This window comes from Desmodus rotundus, chromosome 12, assembly GCF_022682495.2.
Source record: "Desmodus rotundus isolate HL8 chromosome 12, HLdesRot8A.1, whole genome shotgun sequence".
In the NCBI taxonomy this organism is placed as follows: Eukaryota; Metazoa; Chordata; class Mammalia; order Chiroptera; family Phyllostomidae; genus Desmodus; species Desmodus rotundus.
In genome coordinates, this window is record NC_071398.1 from 20371853 (window position 1) to 20394566 (window position 22714).

Here is a 22714-nt window from a genome sequence, read left to right on the forward strand (position 1 = left end):
GAGCCTGGGCCTTGGAGTCAGACCTGAAGCAGAGATCCCGGGGACCAGCCATCACTGTGGTGGCCAGAACATGGACTCTAAACTGTCCGCCTGTGGCTCCCCTGCTTCTTGGCAGAATGGCTTCATTTGTCTAAACTTCAGATTCCTTGCATGGGGACCAAGCCATGCAGCTCAAAGGTCACCATGAGGGTCAGGAAGTCTGCCCAGAAGCCCCTGGCACACGCGTAGCAGGCTCCCTCGTAGCTTTGTCACTGCAAAGAGCATTGTTCTATTCACAGCGCCGCCTGCTTCTGCCTGGCAACTGTGTCTCCCTGTTCTATATTTAATTTCTCCAGCAAAGCTGGCCCTGAAGAAGATCTCCTTGTCTGACCCCTGGGCCTGCAGGCAGAGGGCTGTATGCCCACCTCAGTTGCTTAGGCCTAGCGGCCTGGGCAGAATCCTGGGTGAACTGAGTGGTTGTGAGCCAGGTGGGGCAGGGCTGGAGCCCATGCCAGGTGCTATTCCAGGCTCCTGGGGCTGATGTTAACCCCCCTTCCCACCCATAGCAACTTTCACTCCCACCTGGCTCACTGCAGTCCTCCAAATTCAGACCTAGACTGCCGGCTCCTGGGGGTGAGATGGGTGTCTGGGTGTCCCAGGTGCAACTGGTATCTGTCCTCTTCCATCCAGACAGTTCTCGCCCCTCGGAGGGGAGGGGATGGGCAGGAACTAGGAGGTAGGCTCCGCCCACTCCCTTTGTGGGGCTTCCTGGACCAGAGCACCTCACTGGTATAAAATCACCTAGTATCATTTAATGTTGTTCAGGTTTTAGGAGAATGTCCTTATTCTTAGGAGAAAGATGGTGAATTATGTAGGTGAATGATGTCAAGAAATATGTTAATTTCAAATGGCTTTCTCCAAAATACAGCAAATAGGACAACAAAAATACTCATTGTTGAATCTTCAGTGGCTGATATGTTAGTGAATAGTGTACTTGTTCTTTCAACCCTTCTGTATGTTTGGGATTTTTCCTAATAAAAAGTTGTGGGGAAATGGTCATTTGCTGAGCACCTACTAGTTGCCAGGCAGTGGGAGACATATCAGAGAAGACCCCTGCCCCATAGGGGAGAAGCCTGCTCCTCTATGCCCAGCAGGGGTGGGGTCTAGTGGCTGGCTGTGTCTTGGTGGAACACACAAGGCTGACCTGTGTGGGGTGGTTTGGGGAGGGAGCTCAGAGACTCACTCCACACCGCTTCTTGGCATAGCTTCTGCTCCCATCCAGGGCAGCTGGGGGACAGAAAAGTCACAGAGCAAGGGTTCCTGAAACCAAGGAGTGAGGAGTCACAACGGGGTGCCTCTGCCCAGGGTCTGAACAGCTAATGGGAAGAGATGAGGGGGTTAAAGGGGAAGGCAGGGAAGGAGTTGAGAGGTGGCTTGGGACGGAGAGTGAGGCTAGAAGGAGGATACCCTTGCTTGGCAAGCCCTTCACCTAAGGGGCCAGTGGGTGAGGGAGTTGGTTCCACACAATAGGACCCTGGGACCTGCAGGGGGGTGGGGATTTTAGAGATTGGCTCGCTGGGCGCCATGGCCCCAGTAGTTGGTGTGGTGTCTGAGCTTATGGTGTTGGGTGCCCTCTCGTGGGCTTAGGGGGAACAACGGTCAGGTAACCCAGACTGGCTCGGCCTGGGATCCCAGGGCAGGAGGCACACCACCTGGTGGACAGATTCTGACTGAGGGCAGAAGACCTGGGAGTATAATGTGCCATGCCCTGGAGATGTGTGGTACAAGAATAACTTCACTTCCGTTTCCTGTGGTTGGTAGCAGCTGCTTAAAGAATATGCTCGCAAAATTCTAAGTCCCAGTTGGGCCCAGTGGAGGAGTCTGCCATAAGTGATGTTGGCCATGGTCAAGTCCTCAGGCCCTGGGGTTCCTCCTACCAGCAGAGCAGTTGGGACAGGGACCTGGGTTCCTGGAAGTGACCTTCACCTGTAGCCTGAGCACCAGCCCCTCCACAGGCCACAGTAAGTCAGAGGACAGGTCTGGAATGAGGGATGGGGGTATCACTGGCCACAGGACCTGGGGGGAGTAGGGGCAGGCACAGGAGGCCATTTGCAGGTACTTCCTGCTCATCTTCAGACAGCTGCAAATGGGATTCCAGTTTATTTGGGGGCCCCAAAGAGAACTATCAAGGTCCCTTCCCACACAGAGAAAGGAATGTGTCTGCCAGCAGGCAGATGGAGTAGAGCTAAGGGTGCTTAGTTCCTCGGGCTTTGTCCAGGCTCCCAGCCATGGGGAGGCCTGGATGGAAGGGAGTCATCTTAGTCCTTGGGGTGGCCTACACCAACAGAACAGGGTGTGTAAGAGAGCAGAGAGGAAACAGCTTCACCAGGAGTGGCTCTGAGCCGTTTAATGGACCAAAGGCGCCCGAGGACAGCCAGGGGGCCAGGGAGGAGCCAGGCCTTCAGGCTTCTTCCCGCTCCTCTGGTCACGTCTCCATCACATAGGAGGCGAAGGCAGAGCTGTTCTGCGGCATGAAGAGTCCAGACAGGATGTTCCATTGGTCTCAGGGCCTGTGGGCCCAGTGCTGGGAGCCCCTCACAGGACCTTGCCTGGGTTCATGAGGCCTCGTGGGTCCAGTGTGGCCTTGAGCTGCCGCATGGTCTCCATGCCCACAGCGCCTACCTCGTCCTGCAGCAGCTGCCGCTTGCCCAGCCCAATGCCATGTTCCCCAGTGCACGTCCCGTGGAGTGCCAGTGCCCGCCTGGGAACAGCAGAGAAGAGACGGTCAGCTGGGCATTCCTCCCACTCCCGTCAGCTCCCCCCACCTCCCTGGCCCAGGCTTTGCTCTTGCCTGCCCAGCTGGTGTGCAAAGGCTTTAACCCTGCGGAGCTCCTCAGCATCCTCCGGGTCCACCATCAGGATGCAGTGGAAGTTACCGTCGCCCACGTGTCCCACAATGCATCCTGGGGGGCCCAGAGGACAGAGCTGCTGCCCCTGGCCCAGCCTTCCACCCTCTCCTCCCCAACTCCAGCAGAGGGCAGGCAGAACCTGTGAGCCCCGAGGCCTTCAGGTCCTCCTTGGTCTGCACCAGGATCTCCGGCAGCCGGGAAATGGGAACACAAACGTCGGTGGAATAGCCCTGGACAGAGGGCAGGCCTGTGAGGTTCTCCCCTCACCCCTGGCCTAGAAGTAGGGGGTCCCTGAGGTCAAGGTTTTAGAGGGCTTGGCCTCTCACACATAAAAATGTCTGCTCTTCTCTAAGCCTCAGTTTCCCCTGTGCAACAAGATGATGGCTGGGGCATGTTCTCCAGGCACTGCCAGCAGAGACATCCACAGCTCTGCCCTTGCTCCCCACCCCGGCCAGTCTCATCCCCTCCATTTCCCACACCCCCCCTTCCCTGTGCTCACAACCTGACTCAATGCAGAGGCTTCCCCCCCAGGGTTTGGCAGATGGCTGCTTTCCTCTAGATAGTGAGGAACAGCCAGGAGGGAGCAGTCCTGCCCACGCTGGGCCTCGGCCTGCTATCCGGACACCAGCGCAAAGGGCTGAGCACAGGGGCCGTGGGCTCAGCCGTGGGCCCTACCTCCCCCCAGTCCAGCTCACCTTGCTGCCTGGCCGCAGGGCCAGGGCCGCGTACCAGGCATTGTGCCGGGCAGCCCAGAGTCGGCTGCGCTCCTCTGCCTCCTTAGCCCAGGAGAAGTGGGAGGCTCCATTGTCCTGGGTGATCTTCTCTGTGGGGGCAGGGGAGTTGACACCAGGCCCTGCTCTGGACAGCCTGTGCCCCCTGCCCCACGGCACCTTGTATACCTGCCCGCTGCACCTGCTCTGCCAGTGCCTGCTCAGAGCCGTGGAACTCGAGGAAGAGCGTGGGTGCCACAGGGCAGTTCAGTTTGCTGTGCCTGTTGCAGGCATCTATCATGACCTCATCCAGGAACTCTGGGGCCGAGGAGAGGGCAGGTGAGGTGAGGGCTGATCTTCAAAGGGGGCCTCTTCTGGGGAGCCTACCTGGACTGCCCAGTTCCCACCTCACCAATGCGGGCCACGGGTACCGCAGCATGGAGGATGTGCACGGTGCTATCCACGGCTGCCTGGACACTGGGGAATGCACAGGTGGCGGCCACCGTGGCCTCGGGGACAGGGTGCAGGCGCAGGGTGGTGGCTGTGATGAGACCCAGTGTCCCCTCAGAGCCCACAAACAGCCCGGTGAGGTTGTAGCCAGCTGCGCTCTTCCTGGGCCCCCAGGGACATACAAAATAGGTGAGTGCCCAGGCCATGACAGCGGTTTCTGATCAGAAGCCTGGAGCTAGAAGCTGGGGCACCGTCCCCCCGGCCCCTGCCAGGTGGGGTGCTGAGCTGGCCCCTTCAACCCAGACTGCCATCAGGGCAGATGTTCCCTGGTATAGCCCACATCGGCCTCGTGCAAGAACAGCCCCCAGTGCCATCAGCTTCATCCCGTGTGACAGTTTCAGAAGCCTGGCCCACCTGCAGAGGAGGCCCTGACCCCTGGGGGTAGAGGGCGCTCACCGGAAATGGCGGCCCTGGCCCGCGGTGTGCAGCACCTGCCCACCGGGCAGCACCACCTCCAGGTTCAGCACGTTTTCCCGGATGGTGCCATAGCGCACAGCGTTGGTGCCCGAGGCTGCGGTGGCCGCCATGCCGCAGAGAGAGGCATCCGCACCGGGGTCTGCAGAGCGGGGAGCAGGGGGCAGGCAGAAGGCTGCCTGGGACGGGCACTTGGGGACAGGGGGGTGTCCTCAAGCCCCAGAAAGAGTCCTCCCTCCAGGGAGCCCTCAGGACCCCAAGGAAGGGCCTCAAGTCCCAGCCTACCCACAGGAAACCAGAGGCCACAGTCCCGCAGGTGGGTATTGAGTGCTTTGCGGGTGACACCGGGTTCCACCACCACAGAGAAGTCTTCTGGATTGAGTGCCAGGATTCGGTCCATGTGGGTCAGGTTGACACAGACACCACCCTGGCGGGAGGGGTGCCAAGGGGCCCGCTGGCCTAGTTTTTCTGCCAGGCCACAGCCCCCAGGACCCCAACCTTGAAGCTGACCTCCCAGCAGCCAGACCAGAGCCTCAGAAAAACAGGTAAGGGGGGTTGGACCTGGGCACCCAAGCTGTGTGTGGCGGAGGGAGTACCACAGATGTGACACGTGTGGTGGGGCCAGAGCCTGGCCTGGGAGGGGCCACCGTACCTGCACAGCACAGACTCCGCCCTCGAGCCCAGTGCCCGTGCCAAAGGGGATGATGGGAACGCCTTGGCGGTAGCACAGGGCTGCCAGCCGGCTGACCTGCTCCACGTTCTGGGGCCACACCACGGCATCCGGAGGTTGGCACCTAGAACCAGAGCCTCAGCAGTTTAGGGGGCATGGGACTCTCTGGTCCTGCTCACATTTCAAGGACCCCCAAGGTGTTACAGGGCCTGGGGCTGCACAGTGGGACAGGGTGTGGAGGAGAGTGCCAGAGTACCCCAAACAGACGGGCGGGGAAGAAGCCAGGCTAGAGCCCTCGCTCCCAGAGGCAGGAGCCCCACACCTGTGCACCGACTCGTCGTGCCCGTGCTGCTCTCGGACTGCTGCGGCAGTGGACACGTGGGGGCTCCCCACGATTGCCTCCAGGGCCTCCACAAAGTCCTCGCTGAGTTTGCCCTGCGGGGAAGAAACAGATCGCCAGCTTACTCACAGAGACACCTGAGGCCACCGGCTAACCCTGTGGCAGGTGGCAGGGGTGGGGCTGGAGGAGAAGAGGGGCTGCCAACATCTCTGGCCTCCTCTGCCCTCGCCAGCTGACACCACCTCCAAGGCCCAGGCCTCGCCAGTGGGCCCCCAGGAGCAGACCCACTCTACGGGTACCCCCTTCCCAAACAGAACCATGGGAGTCAGTGTTTCACTTAGGAGAAACTGCCACCTGGAGGAAAATACGAACCACATTCACTCTACAAAAAGGGGCGTCGACAGGGGTAGCCAGTCCTGCCTGAGGGCTTGGAAAGGTTGCTTATCTCTGTCCCTTCCCAAAGGCCAGCCAGGCTCACACAGAGCTTGATAAAGGAAGGGCAGGAAGCAAAAGCTCTATTGCCCACCAACTGCAGCGCCCGCACCCCCACTCCACCTCACCTGGGGGCTTGTAGGCTTCTGGGTGCCCTTCTAGGGATTTCTCCGGATTTTGCAGATGGGCAATGGACACCAGCAAGTCAAGGACAGCCTGGCCTGAGAACCCAAGTCCTTGCCTCCCAGGTGCTTATTCAAAAGGTGTGTGTACATCTGGCCCCCTGCAGCGCACAAACCTTTCATCTGGCACCCCGGGCCCCACTCAGCTGTGGGAACCTTGGCCCGTCTCACTCCACACCCACACTTGACACACCGTGAACCCACTGATCCTCTGCCCAAGGTCACACAGTGCTGGGGCCCCACAGAGCCTGGTGGGAGCTTGGCATAGGGGTGGTGCACCCTGCAGGAGGCTTCCCCTGCCTACCTGCCTTACCCCGGAGCAGTAGCCCCTCCAGGGAAACAGCCGCCAGGTTGCTGCAGCCCGGAGCAGACTGGCCATGGCTGGGCAGCGGTTAGAGGGCTGTGGGCAATTAAACTGCAGCAGCTCATTGGCTGTGCTCAGGGTGGAGCTTGCTTAAGGTGGCACTCCTTAAGGTGGCCTTGCCAGACATTGCCGAGTCAGGTATGTCTGCCAGGACCAGTACTTCTAAAGGAGGGTGAGGCTTGCCTAACGCAAAGGGAAACAGAATAGCAGGGCTTCCCGTGGTTCTTCAAAGCCAGACTCCTTGCCATGGCCTTAAAGGTCCTGCTAGTTCCTGCTGACCTCTCCAGGTACCCCACTTCCTTTCAATCTCCTTGGCCTCAGAGCTCTGGCTTCATTTTCTCTTCCTCTATACCTGGAGCTCCAGCCAGGCTCAGGGCCTTGGCACACACGCTTGTCTTTCTCACCCTGCAAGTCTCAGCTCCAGGGTCATAGAGCAGGCAAAATCAGGACTGTGAGGAGGGAAGGGGCAGGGGGTGAGATGGAGTGGGGCAGTAAGGTAAGCCAGGAAGCCTTCCTAGAGGAGGGGAGCTAAGGATGAGCAGCAGTTCACCAGATAAGTGAAGGAAAAGACCGTTGCATCTCTCATTTCCACCCTCCCAAGCAGGCAGATCCGAGGACCATCCTGGAGCGATGTGGCTTCTGCTCCTGAAGGCACTTCAAGCTCAGCTTTCCTCCCACAGCAAATTTGAAGGAGATGTTGCTAAATTACTGAGATAAAGCTGTTCCTATCTTTGTTTTTCTTCCAAACTGCATTAGGAATACAAACACCCATTTAGGCCCTTCTCCCCAACCACATTTGAATGAGTACACATTTCCCCTCTCACTGTGTTGCTTAACTGGCTCGTCTCCAAAAAACACCTCTTTCACAGACGGTTAGTTCAAATCACAGTCCAGTGAAAGTCCACAAAATGCATTCATTTAACAACTCATAAATCTCTCTCAATTTGCGACAGTTTCCCTCTTGCCCTTTTTTCCATGCCATTTATTTGTTAAAGAAACTGGGTCACTTGTTCTGCAGAATTTTCCACATTCCATTTTTGGACGATTGTATCCCTGTGATATTGTTTCACATGTTTCTCTAATCTTGTATTTCTGATAAATTGTCAGATCTCGATGTGGTGCTCTCCCATACAACTTCCTGTGCTGAGGGGAATCTTCTATATCCGGGTCTCCCAATATGGTAGCCATTAGCCCCGTGCAGCTAATGATACGAGAGCTGTCTATCTCTGGCTGGGGATTAGATGCCAGGTGGAGAGCCTGGCAAACCCTAAAAGAACCACCATGTAGACCCCTAAGGTTCTGGAGCAGGGCCATGACATAGTGTGCACACATAGTGTGTACACATAATGTGTACACATAGTGTGTACACACAGTGTGTATGGTATATGGGCCAGTGTAGTATATACACTGGCAGCCAGATTGTGTATACAAATAGATATATACTATTTTTAAAAATATATTTTATTTATTATTTTTTAGACAGATGGGAAGGGAGGGAGAGAGAGAGAGAAATATCAATGTGTGATTGCCTGTCATGTGCCCCCCTACTGGGGACCTGGCCTGCAGCCCAGGCATGTGCCCTGACTGGGAACCGAACCGGCGACCCTTTGATTTGCAGTCCGGACCTCAATCCACCGAGCCACACCAGCCAGGGCCAAATAGATATATACTATTTTAAAAACTGACCCTGGCTGTAGCTGGTGTGTCTCAGTTGTTGGAGCGTTGTTCTGTAGACTATAAGGCCGCAGGTTTGATTCCCAGTCAGGCATATACTCAGGTTACAAGTTTGATCTCTGATCAGGGAACGCATGAGAAGGCAACTAATCGATGTTTCTCTCTCACATCAATGTTTCTCTTTCCCTCTCTCTCTCTCTCTTTCTCTCGACTCCTTCCTCCCTCCCCTACCACGTCTCTTAAAAATATATATCCTCAGGGTGAGGATAAAATAATATATAAATAAACAATAAAATAGATAAAAAACTGCCCCTGGCCTACTACTAGGTCCTGGTTAAGGTGGTGACTGTGGCCTCAAGACCTCAAGTGACCATGTGGCCAAAGCTGGCCGTCATGAGCTGCATTCTGTCAGACCTACCAAGTCAGAGTCAGGCTGGTCCAAAACAATCCATCCTGGATGAAAGGGGAACAGACAAAATGGGGTGCAGGCAGGGCCAGAGGGTGAAGCAAGCTGCCTGAGCTGGCAGCCCAGACCCCCGTGTCACCCCCCATTGCTTGGCCAACACTTGTCCCTCAGCTCACACCTGTGGCCATATGGGGGAACTCTTATGACCAGTTGATAGCGAAGGAAAAGTTCAAGTTGATTCCTGAATAGATTGGCTCCGTATGAGCATGTAAGCTGAAAATGAATTGATGCTGCCCTACAGCTCCACTTAGGGGGATCCCTGAAATCCTCCCGGTTGGGAAAGCTCTCAGTCATGCACCTGGGCATCCCCTTTTGTAGAAAGGAAAGTGGCCCATGGACAATGGTGAATGGCCTGGCTGGCTGGTCAGGGGCCTGTAAGGAGAAAGGTTGGAAAATTAGGGTCAAGGAGGTCTGGGAAGAGGCATGTAGTGGGAGCTATAAGAGTAGGTACAGAGTGAGATCTTTGTGTCACCCAATGTGATACATGTTAGCACCCAACAGAGAACATCTGCCATGCAAGAGACTAGATAAAGTAGACAGGAAGAGTCAGCCAGTCGCCATCAGCCAAGCTCTGGCAGTAGCCACCCCAGTGAGGCCATAATGATAGTAGGGATACAGACTGATGACATGCCCACCAGCACGGGCACCCACTCACTCGGGCCCATCTAGCTACTGCCACTGCTGTGGGCCTACACTACCGCAACCCTGACTCCCTGACAGGGTACCGTTCCTCAGGGAGACCAGCCAGGCACGTCCCCTGGTAACGAGTTGATAACATTCCAGTTGGGAAGGGGAGCCATTTATCCTGACTGAAATCAGCACAACACGTATTAGGGGTATAGGTCTGCCTCTCCTGCCTGCATGGCCTCAGCCAGCCCTTCTCTCTGAAGGCTCCCAGTGTTTGATCCACCTACACAGGATAGCACGTAACATCACTGCAGGCAAAGTGACTCACTTTTCCACAAAGGAGGTGTAGCAGCGGTCCTCACTGCTGACCAGGGGACTCACTGATTCTATTGTCATTGAAAAGACAAAGCCGGTGCCATTTGCTATCGTGGCACCATCTCCTGAGTGGGCCTGTGACCTTGTTAAACATAATGGCCATTTTACTCTTCTCAGCTTATGTCCCCAGAGCAAGAACATGACCGGAAAAGCAAGAAAAGAACGTGAGTAACCAGTCTCCAAGGCCGCAAGCACAAGTTAACATAGGAGCAAACGGCGGCTTAGGCAAAACCAGCCCAAACCTCCCGTGTTGCAACGCCTCTAACAGCCCAGCAGACAAACCACAGCAACCCCCTACCCCACCCTTTACAATCCAATAAAAGCTCAAGACCCCAATCCCTCAGGGCTGGTGCATTTCTCTGTGCCAAGCCCCTTTCCTCCCTTGGAAAGTGAATACGACTTTGCTCTCTGCGTTTTCCTCTTTGTGAATTCATTCACAGCCATGTCAATAGCTACCCTAATATCCCCCTCACCATGTGGGGCCACCAACCTCACAGAGATAGAAGGAAGGGCTTTTGGAAGGTGCAGCTAAGGCATCAGCTTAGAGATGCCTGTAGTCAACCATAGTGCCAGAAGAGGAAAACCTTTTTATATGAATAACAAATAAAGGGTGGGTATCTGCGTTATTTTTAACTTTTTATTTTGCAATGATTTTACATTTACAGAAAAATTGCAAATTACTATAGAATATTCCCCTATACTCTTTACTTAGTTTTCACTAGTACTGACATCATAGATAACCATGGTACAATAATCAAAAATAAGAACCGGTAAAATGCTAATTGGTACAGTTAGAGAACTGGGTACAATACTAAACTACAGATTGGATTTCATCTGATTTTCCACTGACATCCTCTTGTGTCGGTGGCGGAGAGGGCTGGTTGGCTCGTTTGGTCTGGGACCTTATCCAACATCGCCCACTGCGTGTAACTGTCTGTGTCTCCTGCAGTCTGTGACGGTTCCCCAGTCTTTCCTGGTCTTTCTGACCTTGACGTTTGCAGCACTATCAGTTCCTTTGTAGAATGTTCCTCAGTTTGGGCTGTCTGACATTTTCTCACGCGATTGAGGTCACGTGTTTTGGGCAAGATTACCAAAGAGGTGATGCGCCCCTCTCAGTGTGTTGTACCAGCGGCGTAAGACATCGATAGGTCTCGTTACTCTGACATTAACGGGATCAGTTAGGTTAGGTGGTGTCTGCGGGGTTGCTGCCCTGTCAAGTTACTCTGTTTCTCTTTGAATTTAATAAATATATTGGGGGAGGGAGTTTAAGACTTTAAGACTCTGGCCAAAAAAAATCACCCAGCCAGCCCCATTTGAAGAGGTGGGGAAATAGATTGCAGCTTCTGATAAGATAACCTGCAAAGTCACGGTGCAAGCTGTGTGGAGATAGGTGGGCTGTTCACTGGGGCCACTTCTCTTTCATAATGACCTCCACATCACACTGAGAAGATCGCGTTCTCCGGATACAGAAGTAAGCTTCCTTCATGCTGTTCGGCACACGTAGCCAACAGCTGGCCACAAAGACGTGATTGTGTATAAGGGAGAGGATAGATACCACCTCAGTGTTCTTCAGTATTGCTTTTCTAGAAAAACAAAACAAAATAAAATACAAAACCAGTTTCCCACGGTATAAAAAAAGCATTGTATTATAGGTCGTTATGTAGAAATGGGTTAACTAAGCAAGTCTGGATTCTCCCGCAGGCCGCGTGCGGCCCAGGCTGGCTATGAATACAGCCCAATACAAAATCATAAATTTACCTAAAACTTTTTTTTTTTTCCTCATCAGTTTTCTTTAGTGTTTGTGTATTTAATGTGTGTTCCAAGACAACTCTTCTCTTTCTGGTGTGGCCCAGAGATGCCAAAAGGTTGGACACTCCTGCCGGCTAAATCATGTGCCTTATGAAGAAAGGTTTAACATGCCCAGTTTTGGAGAGGTAACCTCTTAAGCCCTTGAAACATCCTGCCTGATAAAAGCGTCTTTCTTTACCTAGAGGCTTAGGACCAGCCAGACAGTGCACGCTAACGGTGTAGTTTATGCTGGGGGCCTCGGGCCACACGGTGTCAGCTTGGCCTCTGCTGGGTTCGGAGGCTAGGATCAGCGCAATGGGCAGTGGGGCACACCTGTATGAGCAACCTCCGAGGCTCTGCTGAGCTTCCGGTCGCCAGCACTTCGTGCGTGTTGTCACGAATCGCTGCTGGGAGAATGAAGCGCTGTCTGCCTGCCTCCACGGAGAGCGGCCAACTGGAATGTCATGCCTGGTGTTATAGGCCTTTGGCTTTCACGCCTTTCTCTGTTGCTGATTTTAATCTGTATCATTTCACTGCAGTGATCTGTAACTGGGAGTAAAACAGCTAGCCGAGTCCTACGAGTCCTTGTAGAGAATAATGAATCCCAAGCATGGTCTTGGGAACACTTGGACACAGTCATGTTATCATTTTGAAACCATAAACCAATTGTCTTTGTCAGAATTAAAACTTGTTGACCTCTCCAGGCTTTAGTTTTCCATTTGTACGCAGGTATTTAGACTAACAGACCCCCAATCCTTTCTATCTCTGGCTCTACACATAAAATATGGGAAGCTTTGATTCATCTGCTTCATTTTGTAATAATACTTTGCCCAATAATACTCATGCCCATGATTGTCTGACCTGTGTGAAATTATCTCTAAATCCTCTATAAAAACAGTACATCCAGTACTAAAACATATCCAGAATGACTATGACTTTTTTTTTCTTCTCAATGTGGGATAGATAGGAGATTCTTTAGGTGTCTCCCCACAAGGAGCAGACAGAGCAAGGCACTGGCTGGAGTACTTTGCGGTCCCAAGACCTGGGCAGCAGGAGAGAGGGACTGAAGGGACAGCTACATACTCTGGCACTACGCAAGGGCACCACTTGTCCCACTCATGTGGGCAGCACTGAAAGATGGAATGATGCTGGTACCGCCCACTGCAGCAGGGTGCATAGGCAGCGCTTGGTACACTCAGGTGGCCAGGACTACCGGACTAGAAGATACTGGTTTCAAGCATCATCAGTTCTTGCCCCAGTCACTCATTCATTTCTCACCTACGCCAAGCACAGTGCTGGGAAGGAGAGACACATGAGACAGACAGTTCTTGTGCGCCCCGAGGATCCCTGGATGAAATGTTTCTAAGCTGTTGGCCATGTAAGAATCCTTCCTTCATCAAGGAAAAAGATGGATTTGTCAATGCTCAGTAAGATAACTGAATTTTGCAAGGTTAAGTCTGTTTTTTCCCCCGGAGTTGATTTATATCAAAAATAAAGGAAAAGAGAACATGAGATATTCACTTTTCTCCATATCAGGAGAATGTTTGCAGGCTTCCTACTTTGTAATTTTGCCAGGAGAAAACTTTGCCACTTATTAGAGCCCCAAATGAGGAGGGGAAAGCCATTATTAGGTACCATTCTTTCCCATCATCTCAGGCACAAAAGAGGGAGGCAGGTCAACTGCTGGGAGGAACTGGTGGTTAGAGGGAGTGGTGTTATCCAATTTTGGAAATAAACCAAGGAAAGGAACTTCTGCCGGCAGGGTTCTGATTAGGGATCCTAATGTCTGATTAAGGAGTCTTGGCTCAAACCTCACCCGCTCAGTAAAGACTTCTCTATCCACTCTATTCAAAACTGCACCTCCACCCACCACCACCTCGCTGCCAGCACCCTTGATGTGAACTCCTGACATGCCACCTGACATGCTGTGTATTTCACTTGGTGCTTGTTGCCTGTCCTCCCAACTAGACTGTCTGCTCACAAAGTGCTCACAGCTGCACCCCAGCATAGTGTCTGCCACCCAGAGAACGCTTGACAAATCTTGATCGTGGGAATGCTGAATAAAAGAGTAGGAGATAGCCCTGGCCAGTAGCTCAGTTGGTTAAAGCATCATCTTGATATGCCAAGGTTGTGGGTTCGATCCCCGGTCAGGGCACGTACAAGAATCAACTAATGAATGCATAAATAAGTGGAACAACAAATCGATTTCTCTCTCTCCTCCCATTCCTCTGTCTCTCTAAAATCAATAAATAAAAATTAACAAAATTTAAAAAGAGTATGAAATAAAGAGGGCTGGGGGAGAAACCAGAACCCATCACTCATTTAAACACCCAGCAAGGAGTGGGGAATCGCTGCTAACATTTGGCCAAAATTCTTAACTGTTGACCTTCTCAAGATCAGAGTATACATGAAGAAACAGAGAAATTGATAATTAAAGTTTAAGATTTTCAGGAAAATCTGCCCTGGCTGGGGTGGCTCAGTGGACTGAGTGCTGGCTTGTGAACTAAAGGGTCGCCCACCGGTTCTGTTCCCAGTCAGGGCACATGCCTGGGTTGTAGGCCAGGTCCCCAGGAGGGGGCGCATGAGAGACAACCACACATTGATGTTTCTCTCCCTCTCTTTCTCCCTCCCACCCCCTCTATAAAATAAATAAATAAAATCGTTTAAAAAAAGATTATCAGGAAAATTGAAACTGCCTGGAAATTCTTCAGAATAAACAACCCAATGTTTTCAGCATATAAATGGCAAAGAAAAAAAAAGAAACTCAGGGAAATGCTTTGTATTAAAAGACATCAATCACAGAATGTGGACTCATTTGGATCTTGAGTTTTAAAAATTTGAAGAAATGTGTAATGTTTATGATTGTGCTTTAAGCGTGATCTGAAGACCTCTGGGTTTTCCAAGACACTTGCAGGGGATCACAGAGGTCAGTATCATTTAGTAATAATAACAGTGCCTAGACGTTATTTTCCCATTTCACTGCGTTGACATTGGCATTCATGGTGCGAGAGCAGTTGGCGGGGGAGCCTGCCGGAGCCGCAGCGGCATCCCGGACAGTGGCACCGAGCTGGCCTAGCAGTCATCGCATTCTGTACTCACATGCGACTGCAGAAGAGAAATGTTTCTTTTGTTGAAGAATGATCTTCACGGAGCAGTAAGAATTGTTCATTGTTGTAAGTCTCAACCTTTGAGTGCATGTCTTTTTAACATTTTGTCTGATGAAATGAAAAGTGTGCACGGAGTACTTCTGCCACACACGGACGCACGAAGGTCGACTCCAGGAAAATCACACATGCGATCGCTTGAGTGGCGAGCTGAATTAACTGCTTTTCTCAGGGAACACCTTTGTTACTCCAGTGGCCAGCCGTCAAATGAAGGGTGAGTGTCAGGCAGACATTTTCTCAAAAATGAGTGAAGTGAACTGTCACTTCCAGGGAAGCAGCTGATTACATTTGTCGCCCAATGATAAAAGGAACTTTCAAGTGAAAAGTAGAATTTTGGCAAAATCTACTTCCCAATACTTAAAGCTTATCTGATGAGATCAATGGTGATATTATGGTCATCATTTTATACTATGTAATAAAATGTCTCAATATTTAGAAGATGTCCATGAGTCAGCCAGTATTTTTCAAATGACCAATGCATGATCCTACAAAGTCATGCCTAGACACATGATTCATTCAGAGTACAAGAGAGAGCAACGTATTTTAATACAACAGAATGCAGAAGTTCATTGGTGAAGTCCCATGTTGCGATATATGGATTGTGCTCCATGGCAATGCCATTTGAGCAAGTAAACACAAATAGAAAAGTTTTGTCAGCATCTGTGAACAAGCTGCACTGTTATCGATGTGCTTTGGAAGACATTGGCTCCACTTTAAACAGTCACTATCATTACAGTTAAAATCTCTTTACATCCTATAGCAGCGCCATCCAAGCCCATACTTAGTATCGGTGTGAGTGCTTGTTGGGCCAGAAGTGGATATCACCACAGGCTTGGGAGGCTTTGCTGGGTAGCTGACTGAGAAGCAGGCGCTCTGTGAAACCTTAGTGGAAAGTCAAAAAAATGAAAAGCAATATTTAAATAAAAATATGCAATGTTTTTCAAAAACATTCTCTACACTTTTTCTTTATTCTTAAGGGGAAGTTAATAAAAAATAGTTTTGAATTTTGCAAGGTCTTCTGACACATTTTTTGTACATCTCAGTAGTCTTTTCAAAATATACATAATTTTTATGAAAATGAGATCACATTTTATCTACTCCTGTGTGGCCTACATTTTTTATTTTTGAATGTATTATACACCTACTCCCTGTAGTAAGTAAACCCTACCATTTTTATTGTCTTTCTCCACCTTCTACTTACATATCGCACAATTTATTTCACTTACATCTATTCGAAGAGTTTTAGATTGTTTCCAATGTTTTGCAGATATAAGCTGCCATGTGAGACTATTATGTACATGCATCTTTGTACAAGATCGAAGGTTATGATCATTTAAAGTTTTGAAGCAATGAAGCCTTCAGAAAGATTTTATGAATTATAGTCCCACCAGGATTGCATAAAAAATATTCTTCCAAATTCTACCAACCCTGGGTATCATTATATTGACAAACGTATAGGTCAAAATGATATTACATATGTTATAATATTGCTCTTCTTTGATTTTTAATAAAGAGAAACATTTTTGATAAATTTATTGTTCTATGTATTTCTTTTATAATTTGGCTATTTATAACCTTAGCTTATTTTTCTTATTGGCGTTAAATTAACTTTTAAGAGTTTATAAATTAAGACTATCCTTTTTCTTGCATACACGTACCACATATATTTTCCCAGCGTGTCTTTAACTTTGTTTATAGTATTTTTTTTTCAGAATTTAATTTTCCCTGTCGTTGAATTTGCCAGTTATTTCCTTTAGGAATTCTGCCGTTGGTGTAGTACCTTCTCCTCAAAGAATATCGAAAACATCCCCCTATTGTTTCTTTATAACTATTTTGATAATTTCCACTGTAAAATGTAACTTAGTTGTTCTAATGTGCAGTCTGAGGAATCCAACCTTTTTCCCCCTGCATTGTTAGCTGCCCAAGAACAGTCGGGGAATGCTCCAGTCTTTCACCAACGCTGTGAAAAGAGACACTAAATTAACATACACTAAGTCCTTTTTAAAAAAAAAACTTTCCTTTTTTTTAAACTTACTGATTTTTTTTTGAGAGAGAGAAATATCGATTTGTTGTTCCACTTATTTACACATTCATTGGTTGATTCTTGTCTGTGCCCTGACCTGGGACCAAACCCGCAATCTTGGTGTTTTGGGATGATTCTCTGACCAACTGAGCTACCCGGCCGGGGCCACACTCCTAAGTCTTTATTTATTTATTTATTCGTTTGTTTGTTTGCTTATTCCTGAAGCCAGTACTAAAAAGTTTTCCTCATTGTAGCTTTGTAATACATTTTTGTATCTTATAGTTATTAGTCTCTCTTTTAAAAAAATGTCCTGAGTGTTCTGTTTTCCTTTCTGATGAAGTATGGAATTACTTCATCAAACAAACAAACAAAAAATCTAAACTGTACAAACAATAAATAACAAAAATACCTTGCTGAGAGTTTGATATTTTACTGACTTACAGAATTCTGCAACTATCACTTCAATCAAATTTATTATTTTAAACAATTCTGGTGAAATACACATGACATGAAATTTACCACTTTTAAGTGTGCAGTTCAGTGGCATTAAATGTGCTAGCGGCGTGCACAGCCGTCGGCACCGTCTCTTTTCAGAGCTTCACCATCATCCTATGCCTCCCTTCCTCCAGTCCCTGCTGTCTCTATTCTGCTTTCTCTTTCTATGAACTTGCTGTACATGGAATCAGACAATATTTGTCCTTTTGTGTCTTGCTTATTTCACTTAGCGTATCCTCAAGGTCCATCCATGGTGGAACATGTATCAGGACTTCATTCTTTTTTGGCTGAGTCACATACATCACATTTTATCTATCCATGCTTCTGCTGATGGACACTTGGGTTGTTTCCATCCACCTTCTGGCTATTGTGAATAATGTTCTGAACATTGGTGTACAAGTACCCCTTTTTTTAGATAAGAGATTCGTATTTATCCCTCCAGTGACATATTTACGATTGAATATAAACTAACGGCCTGTTTGCACGTTAACACCAGGTCCTTAGTGTAGTTCAGTCAAAGAGGTGAGACCGTCAGCTGGCTCACCAGAGAAGTATCCACTCTTTGGCCCAGGTTTTGTCATTTTATCAGCCTTGAGCTCCTCAATGATTTCTCCAATATCCTTGGGCTTCAGGTCCTCCTAGTAGTTGTCATTTATTTGAACCATTGGTGCATTTACATCAGTCCCTAAACATTCCACCTCTATAGGAGTGAAAAGTTTGTCAGGTATAGTCTCCCCAACCTTTATTCCAAGATGTTTCTGAATGGCCTGCAGGATGCTATCAGAGTTTTGAAGCATGCAAGGTTTAGTAGTACAGACCCGAAGGTGGTACTTTCCAACTGGCTTTGGATTGATTATACGTTGTATGAAAAGTTGCTACTTCATATGCTCTCATTGGAGGTACTCATAAAACTTCTGCGATCTTGCTCAAAGCTGAAATGGGCAGCCATCCATTCTGTCTTTTGGATAAATCCAGGACTGGAAGCACAGCTGCTGCTTTATGCTCTTCTGGATACCTTCTGCATAGTTTTTTACAATTGCCTCTATCCTCTTCTAGTTTCCCGGTGTGAAATCAAATGGAGTATCTGAGTTACTCTCAAGAATATCTCTGTGCACAGGAAGGGCTCCTCCAGCTCTGTTTTGTGTGACTGTCTTATGCCAATTCCTTATATGTCTCCCCACCTCCAGGTGGTGAGGCCAGCCCCCCAGGGCTGGAGCACCGTGGAGAAGAGAACAAGTACGTATTTAAGACTGTATATTGTTTTTTTGTTTGTTTATAAGATTATATTTATTTCTTTTTAGAGAGAGGGGAAGGGAGGGAGAAAACCACTAATGTGTGTTTGCCTTTCATGGGCCCCCTACTAGGGACCTGGCCCCGCAATCCAAGCATGTGCCCTAACTGGGAATCGAACCAGGTTCGCAGGCCAATGCTCAATCCACTGAACCACACCAGCCAGGGCTGTATATTGTTTTAATTGAAAGCTAGTTGCTGCCACTACACACCTATTAGAATGGCCAAAATCCACAACACTGATACCACCAAATGCTGACAAGGATGTGAAGCAACAGGAACACTCATTCTTTGCTGGTGGGAAGGCAAAATGGTATGGACACTTTGGAAGACAGTTTGGTGTTTTGTTTTGTTTCTTAAGCAAAACCAAACATATTGTATGATCTAACAATTATGATTTTGGTATTTACCCAATGAGTAACTTATATCCACACAAAACCCTGTACATGAATGCTTATAGCAGCTTTATTCATAATTGTCAAAACTTGAAAGTAACCAAGATATCAGATAGGTGAATGGATAAACTGTGGTACATCCAGACAATGGGATTTCGTGTGTGTGTGCAAGAGATACATCGCTCAGTTGCCTCTCACGTGCCACCAACTGGGGACCCAGCCAGCAACCCAGACATGTGCCTTGACTGGGAATTAAACCAGTTTCAGTTTGCAGGCCAGCATTCAATCCACTGAGCCACACCAGTCAGGGTGGGATATTTTTCAGTGCTAAAAAGAAACGAGCCCTGAAAAAGACATGGAGAAGCCTTAAATGCACATTACTAAGTGAAAGAAACCAATCTGAAAAGACTACATATGGTATGATTCCAACTACTTTATATTCTGGAAAAGGCAAAAACTGTGAAGAAAATAAACAGATCAGTGGCTGCCAGGGGCTCAGGGAGAAGGAGGGAGGAAAGCATAGATGGAGCGCAGGGGATTCTTAGGGGAGTGAAACTGTTCTGTACTATATTATAGTGATGGGTATATGTCACTACATTATTTGTCAAAACCCATAGAATGTACAATGCCGAGAGTGAACCCTAATGTAGACAGTAGACTTTGGGTGATGTCTCAGCATACATTCCATTGTAGCAAAGGTTCCAGTTCAGTAGGGGATGTTCATGGGGGAGGAGGCTCTACACGTGTGGGGTCAGGTGGTGTACGTGAACCCTCTGTACCTTCTCGAATTTGACTGTGAACCTAAAACTGCTCTAAAAAAAGAAAAAAGAAAAAAAGGCTAGTTGCAGCACATGGTATGTTTATGGCCAATTTTATTTTAAGGGTGTGAATTTAACACAGTTATCTTTGAAAAGTGAGATTATGAGTATTTGCCTTTCTTTGTTTTACACATAGAGTCTATTTCAAATACGGATATCATAGATTACCTGTGTAGTCTTTAAAAGACAGGTTTTTGTATTGGGAAGAGACAGTGATTGGAAATCATAAACTGATCTGGGGGAAATGGATAGTCTAAGCCAAGGGAATATCTTGGTCAGGGCTCATCTGAACCGCTAAACTAGGCGGAGACTTTCCAGAGAGTCCCTACAGCATGGCCCCCGCAGCCTTATGGGAAATGTAGTCTCGAAGACCTCATGGACGACTCCTCCGAGGACCCTGGGGCGTCGAGCAGTCCCTACAACTGCGCATGTGCAAGGCTGCGAGCGCGCCGGTGGCCGCCCTTCCCCCACCTCTAGCTGCGAGTGGGTCACTGGGCCCCGGTTTTCGTGCGTCTTCGCTGTCCAGCGTTGTGACCCTGCCTGACACTGAGGCACGAGTAGAGACTGCCCCTCTAGGTATGAGGGGGGGCTTCCAGGCAGCTCCGCGGGGCCGAGGGGCGGGCAGAGGGGAAGGAGATGAAGGATGGGCTCGTGCCCGCGCAGGGTCGGATCCCAAACTTCGGCGACTCATTGGAGGCGGTGACCCTCGGGGCTGTGTCGGGGGCCGCCAGCACTCTTCTCGGCTTGGGGTTGGCGGGGCCCGCGAGGCCGGACGTGCGAGGGTGGGGACGGCGCAGGGGCTGGGCGTCTCCGAGTGTCGCCTTCCTCCCTTTGTCCGGGGAAGTGCCTCCGACCCTCGGCGAGGGTCCGGCGAGGCTGGAGCGGGTCCGGAAGTCCGTCCGGGAGCGCGCGGGGCTAGGCCGCGCGAGTGCTGGGCGAGGCCAGGGGCGGGGTGGGACACACCTGGCCGCACTCTGCGCGGCGTGCGGCGGGCGGCCCGGGGCCTCGCTGGGTGGAGGGAGAATTGACAGGCCCCGCTAGTTTCCCGCTGCGCGGGACGTCCCGACGAGTAAGAGTTCCGACGTCTTCGCGAGAGCCTTTTCTGTTACGTGTCCACCTAATCCTCACCCCTACCTTGGGGGCTTCGCTAGTATCGCAGTTTCAAGAGAAGGAAAGCCGCCGGTCACAAAGGTGAAGTGATTTGCCCAGGTCACGCAGGCAGCTGGTACTTTATGTTTTATGAATGGCAAGCCTCTTTTCATTTGCCTTTTGATGGTTCTCCCTGATAGTTTTTTGCCATGCAGGCATTTTGAATTTCTCCAGTTAATTTACTGCTCTTCTCTTTTGTGGCACCCAAAGCCTTCACCACTTTGAGATTATATCGGGTTGACCAAAAAGTTCGTTTAGTTTTTTCATTAAGACGGCTCTAGTAGTGCTTAGCTGTCTTTAACTTTATTTGAAACAATTTCGTTAGATTGTAGTGTGACAGCTGTCATATCAGCGTGTATTTAAAAAAACTTATCAAAATCGGTGAATTTTTGTGCAGCCATTTTAATACTGAAGATGGAAGAAGATATGCAACATTTTCAGTGTATTATGCTGTATTATTTCAAAAAAGGTAAAAACTCAACTGAAATGCAGAAAATTTGAGCAGTGCATGGAGAAGGTGCTGTGACTAATCCAACGTGTCAATAGTGGTTTGCAAAGTTTCTTCGCACTATTGACATTTGGGGCAGATAATTCTTTGCTGTGAGGCTGTCTAATGCATTGGAAGATGTTCAGCATCACCCCTGGCCTCTGCACTAGAAGCCAATAGCAGGAGAGAGCCAACATACTCAAAATATCCAGATCAGTAAAGTTATTGGTGAAAATGAAAACTCTGTCTCTTATTTTATGGAAAAAATAAATGGACTTTTTGGCCAACCCAATGCAAGTTTTCTGATGATTCCCAGTGGTACTTCAGAATCGGTTTTTTTTTTTTTTTTTTTAATTTGCTGATATTCTTACTGTGATCCTGTTAATGGGTACATTTGCTGATACTCTCATTGAAATCCCACTAACGGTTACAATAAATTAGGGGGAATGTACACCCTTAGGATGTTGGGTCTCACTATTAGGCCTTCCCATTTGTTCATGTCCTCTTTTGTTTTGCTGCCCACCAGCAGTATTTCATCATTTTTATAAAAGAATTGCATTTTCCTTAGCTTTATTCTTATGTAGTATTTTGCTGCTATTGAAGATGGAATTTTTCCATTATTTTTTTCTTTTGTATTTAATACCTCCCACTTTTTAATTTTGTATACTTGAGATGTGTCTTTTTCCCCTTAATTAGTGTAGCTAGTGGTTATCTATGTTTATTGTTACAAAATAACTTTAAAATGTCTGTAGTGTCTGTAGTAATGTCTCCTCGATCATTCTTGATATTTGTTATTTGTGTTCTCATTTTTTACCTTGGCCAGTTTGGCTAGAGGTTTGTTGATACTATTAATCTTTTGAAATAACCAGCTTTTGGTTTCACTGAATTTCTCTCTATTGATTTTTTGTTTTCAGTGTCATTGAGTTTTGCTCTTACCTTTATTATTTCCTTCCTTATGCTTGCTTTGGGGTTAATTTATTTCCATTACTTATTTAGAATTCTGTTGTTTAATTTCCAGATACTTGGGGATTTTCCAGATCTCTTTCTATTAGTGATTTCTACTTTAATTCTGTTTTCCAAAGAATAGGCTCTCAAATTTCAGTTCTTTAAAACTTACTGGCGTTTGTTTTATGGTCAAGAATATGATTTAGGGGAAAAGGCAGAAAACTGTACTTGAACAACAATAACATTAAAAGAAAAACCAGAATCTGATTTATTTCGGTGAATGTTTCCTATGTACTTTAACGACTGTTGTGCTGTCGGTGGGGCATTCTTCTGGAAATACTGAGTGGGCCGGGGCGGTTGATACTGTGCTTCAGTTCTTTTGTGTCCTTAGTGGGTTTCTATCTGTTCTGTCCCTGAGAAGAGTCTTGAAGTCTCCAACTGTAATTACGGATTTATCTCTTTTCTATCATTGCTTCTTGTATTTTGAAGTTCTTTTGTTAGGTACCTA

General features: G+C 48.5%; 2 protein-coding genes and 1 pseudogene across 7 annotated transcripts in view; 1 reads left to right on the forward strand and 2 right to left on the reverse strand.

Annotated features, from left to right (window-relative positions):
• Nucleotides 1–2360: 2360 nt before the first annotated feature.
• LDHD (lactate dehydrogenase D) lies at nucleotides 2361–6556 on the reverse strand. Of its 3 annotated transcripts, none has more exons than XM_024556235.3 (11): nucleotides 6451–6556; nucleotides 5515–5627; nucleotides 5175–5316; nucleotides 4808–4949; nucleotides 4505–4664; nucleotides 4011–4210; nucleotides 3788–3916; nucleotides 3584–3711; nucleotides 3028–3118; nucleotides 2831–2942; nucleotides 2361–2740 (listed from the first exon to the last, which is right to left on the reverse strand). In XM_024556235.3, exons 1-11 carry the CDS (start codon nucleotides 6523–6525, stop codon nucleotides 2575–2577), a joined length of 1458 nt encoding a protein of 485 aa, XP_024412003.1. In that variant the 5' UTR covers nucleotides 6526–6556; the 3' UTR covers nucleotides 2361–2574. The 3 variants fall into 3 exon arrangements, with proteins under 3 accessions (XP_024412003.1, XP_045047922.1, XP_045047923.1); XM_045191987.2 differs by having other exon boundaries at nucleotides 6460–6543; XM_045191988.3 differs by lacking the exon at nucleotides 2831–2942.
• Nucleotides 6557–17622: 11066 nt separating this feature from the next.
• LOC112300596 (NADH dehydrogenase [ubiquinone] flavoprotein 2, mitochondrial pseudogene) lies at nucleotides 17623–19959 on the reverse strand (annotated as a pseudogene).
• A 104-nt stretch (nucleotides 19960–20063) lies between these two features.
• The window catches only part of ZFP1 (ZFP1 zinc finger protein), a 34407-nt gene continuing 31756 nt past the window's right edge, over nucleotides 20064–22714 (forward strand). For 2 of the 4 annotated variants that reach the window (XM_024556073.3, XM_045191873.2), the window contains exon 1: nucleotides 20123–20201. The gene's annotated coding sequence lies outside the window, so the exon portion shown is untranslated. Of the gene's footprint in view, nucleotides 20202–20242; nucleotides 20817–22714 lie in introns of those variants that run through there. The other 2 variants (XM_024556071.3, XM_024556072.4) reach the window with 2 other exon arrangements.